The sequence below is a fragment of the Etheostoma spectabile genome, chromosome 15 (assembly GCF_008692095.1).
Source record: "Etheostoma spectabile isolate EspeVRDwgs_2016 chromosome 15, UIUC_Espe_1.0, whole genome shotgun sequence".
NCBI classification, from domain to species: Eukaryota; Metazoa; Chordata; class Actinopteri; order Perciformes; family Percidae; genus Etheostoma; species Etheostoma spectabile.
In genome coordinates, this window is record NC_045747.1 from 6,111,545 (window position 1) to 6,114,854 (window position 3,310).

The 3,310-nt window shown below is 48.3% G+C and overlaps 1 protein-coding gene across 1 annotated transcript in view; it reads left to right on the plus strand.

The window, feature by feature from the left end:
- The window catches only part of elfn2b (extracellular leucine-rich repeat and fibronectin type III domain containing 2b), a 59,614-nt gene that overhangs the window by 53,287 nt on the left and 3,017 nt on the right, over window positions 1–3,310 (plus strand). Inside the window, exon 4 of the mRNA XM_032538067.1 lies at window positions 67–3,310. This exon is cut by the window's right edge and continues 3,017 nt beyond it. Within this exon, the coding sequence (XP_032393958.1) occupies window positions 67–2,568 (2,502 nt within the window). The 3' untranslated portion in view covers window positions 2,569–3,310. The remainder of the gene's footprint in view (window positions 1–66) is intronic.

Here is a 3,310-nt window from a genome sequence, read left to right on the forward strand (position 1 = left end):
GGGCAACCTCAGTGTCTCACAAGTTGAAATAAAGGTCATTGATTGATTGATTGTTGTTGTTCCCAGGTTCTTCAGCTGGGCTACAACAAGTTGACGAACATAACTGAAGGTATGATGAGAGGGCTTTTCCGCATGCAATGCCTCTTCCTCCAGCACAACCTTATTGAGGTTATTGCCAGCAATGCATTCTGGGAGTGTCCCAGCCTCAGCAGCATTGACCTGTCATCCAACAAACTTGGCCGCATTGACCCATCCACATTCACAGTTCTCAGTCGGCTGATGGTATGTGAACTGGCAGCAAATCCATTCCATTGTGGCTGTGATCTTTATAGTTTCATAACCTGGTTGGAGTCCTTCAACAATGTAACACACACCTATGACCGCCTCCAGTGTGAGACACCCCGGGAAATGTTTGGCCTCCCGTTACTTATCGCTGCTGGCCATACTGGTCGAAATGCCAAAAACATTTTGTACCATCACTGCAGAGATGGAGTGATGATTCCAGGAATGACTTCTCTACCACCAGATCTGGATGGTCCTTCCGGGATCGGACCAGAGATGTTTGGTGGTGTGGGGCCGTACCACCAGCCCACTACCTCTTCCTCATCCACTGAACCAAGCACACCCAGCATCAAGCTCCAAAATGTCTCATTGTCATCAGCCTCTCTCCTTGTGCAGATCCCAAGGCCCTACAGCAAAATGTATATTCTAACACAATACAACCAGACCTTTGTGTCTGACGTCATGAACTTAAAGAACAGGAAGGAGATGATCACCCTCAACAAGCTCAAGCCTCACACCAATTACTCCTTTTGTGTAGCATCTATCCGCAACTCTCAACGTTACAACCACACCTGCCTCCAGTTTTCCACTCGGGCTGACATGCTGCCCACCCCTTCCACAACTACTCACTACATAATGACCATTGTGGGCTGCCTTTTTGGCATGCTCATTGTTTTAGGCTTTGTCTACTATTGTCTACGTAAGAAACGAATGCATGATGACAAGAAGAAGTCCATCTGTGTCAAGAAAACTATATTGGAAATGCGCTATGGACCAGAGGTGGCAGCAGCAGTGGCAAATGATCCATCAGCAGTCCATAAGCTTCAGGAACAGTCCAGAGAACATCACCAGTATCAGCACCAACATGGAGGAAAACTTCCCATGTCCGCATCCTCTAGTTTGGGAATGCTCCACTCAGCTAACACCACTTCCTCCAGACTTTCCTCTATCCCACAAGTAGAAAAGATGGCCACTGCCTTTTCAGAGGCCATGGCTAGTAAAGGAAACTACATGGATGTCAGAACTGGAGGGGCAGGGATTGAGAGGTTGGGAGAGGGTGGACATGGAGGGATGGACTTGAGGGATGATGATGGAACTGATGTTGGTGATGACTCAGATGATGATGGTCATGGCTCTGCATCAGAGATTTCCACCATTGCCATGGAGGTGGACAAGGTAAACCAGATCATTAACAACTGCATTGATGCACTGAAACTGGATGCAGCAGCAGTTGCTGCTTCAGGGGTCTCTATCAACCCAATGTCCTGCTCCAATCCAACCTCCCCTCCCCCCACCAGCACCTCCTCTCTTACACGTGGCCTAATCCCACTCTCCCAAGGTGTGACAGAGACGTGCCAAATCAATGCTCCCAACAAAATACCCCCTCCACCTCCACTCCCTGCTTTGAATGCCCCTCTCTCTGAGCGCCCAGGGATCAGTGGTGGTGGCTTTGTTGTCACTCCCCCCTATAGGCCCCCTCCACCAGCCACAGCTGTACGTCCTATTCAGCGACAAATGAGTGCAGATGCAGCTGTGGTTATTGTAAATGCTGTTAAGAAACAGTGCAGCACCACCTCTTGTGGCTCCATGGGTCGGGACAGGGAACGTGGAGGAGCTAGGGTGTATAGCCTGGATGTTCCTGAGCCACGTAGCCCAGATGGCTGTAATCAACAACAGCAGCACTATCCAGACCGGGCCAGTCCCGTGGGCTGTGGGGAGCCCCTAGAGAGGCTGCCTTTAGTGGGAAGTGGGAGCTGCAGTGGTGGAGGTGGTGGTGGTTGCGACAGTGGTGGTGTTGGTGCCCAACATAAGGACAGCCAGAAACCACACCATTATCATCAAAAGCAACAAATACAACATCAGCAGCAGCAGCAGCAGCAGCAGCAGCAGCAGCTAGAGGTGCAGCAGGACTACCACTGCTCGGAGCACCGCCACTCTGTCCCAGCTCTATATTATGAAGGTTCCCACCAAGGCTCCCCAGCCCAAAAGGTTTCCTTCTTGAAGCCCCTAACGCGCTCCCGCAGGGATGCAGCGTCTTACTCCCAGCTTTCACCTGCCCGCCACAATTCCAGTTACTCTGGCTACTCCTCCAGCCCAGAGTACTCCTCAGAGAGCTCACTGAGAATCTGGGAGCGCTTTCGTCCCTATAGGAAAGGCCAGCGTGATGAGGCCTGTTATGTGACGGCTGGAAATGCCCTTAGAAAAAAGGTGCAGTTTGCAAAAGGCGAGGACCTGCATGACATCCTTGATTACTGGAAGGGGGTGTCAGCACAGCAGAAGCTGTGACTGGGGGACCAGGGATGGGTATTGTGGGAAAAATAGTTTGGAGACTTATTTTCCTGATAGGCCAATGGGCCAGACAAAACCATATGAAGATGGGGGGAAAGAAGTAGGACAAAATTTTGCCTTTGGTTTTTTTGGCATGCTAGGTGTATAGAAAATTGTGCTAAAGCAAGGACTGTGAAACTGTGCCTGGGATATGAGAGTCAGGATGGTGTTTTATTTTACACTTTTTGTAGCACCGTTTTTGGATCATTCTCATTTGGTGTTTGTGGGTTTTATTTATCGCACAGGGAGCAAATGCCAACTGTGTAATTTAGTACTCTTTGAGTGATCATGTTTTGTGATCCTAAGGACCGTCTTTATCAGTGCCATGTTTTCATCTATGGGTAATCACAGAAGTTAAATACTGATATCTTTCATTTTAAACTTGTGGGATCCAAGGTGTTGTTTCCTATTTAGTATCGGGCACTGTATCAATTTGAAGTGTGCACTTGGATATGCTTAGGCTTAGGGAACTGTGCTTTGTTACAAATGACAACATGTTGTTTAGTGAACAGAGTTGTTAAATGCAGACCCTATCTCTCTTCAATGAGATCATACGTGCAGCATAAGTATTTGCATGTCTATAGCATCTGTAACAGAGAAAGACAGAAGAAATTGGAATGAAATGAATAAATGAACACTTGACTGTGGGCTTAAAGTTCCTGCAGCAAAACAAATGAGAGAGAGAGAGAGAAAGAGAGAG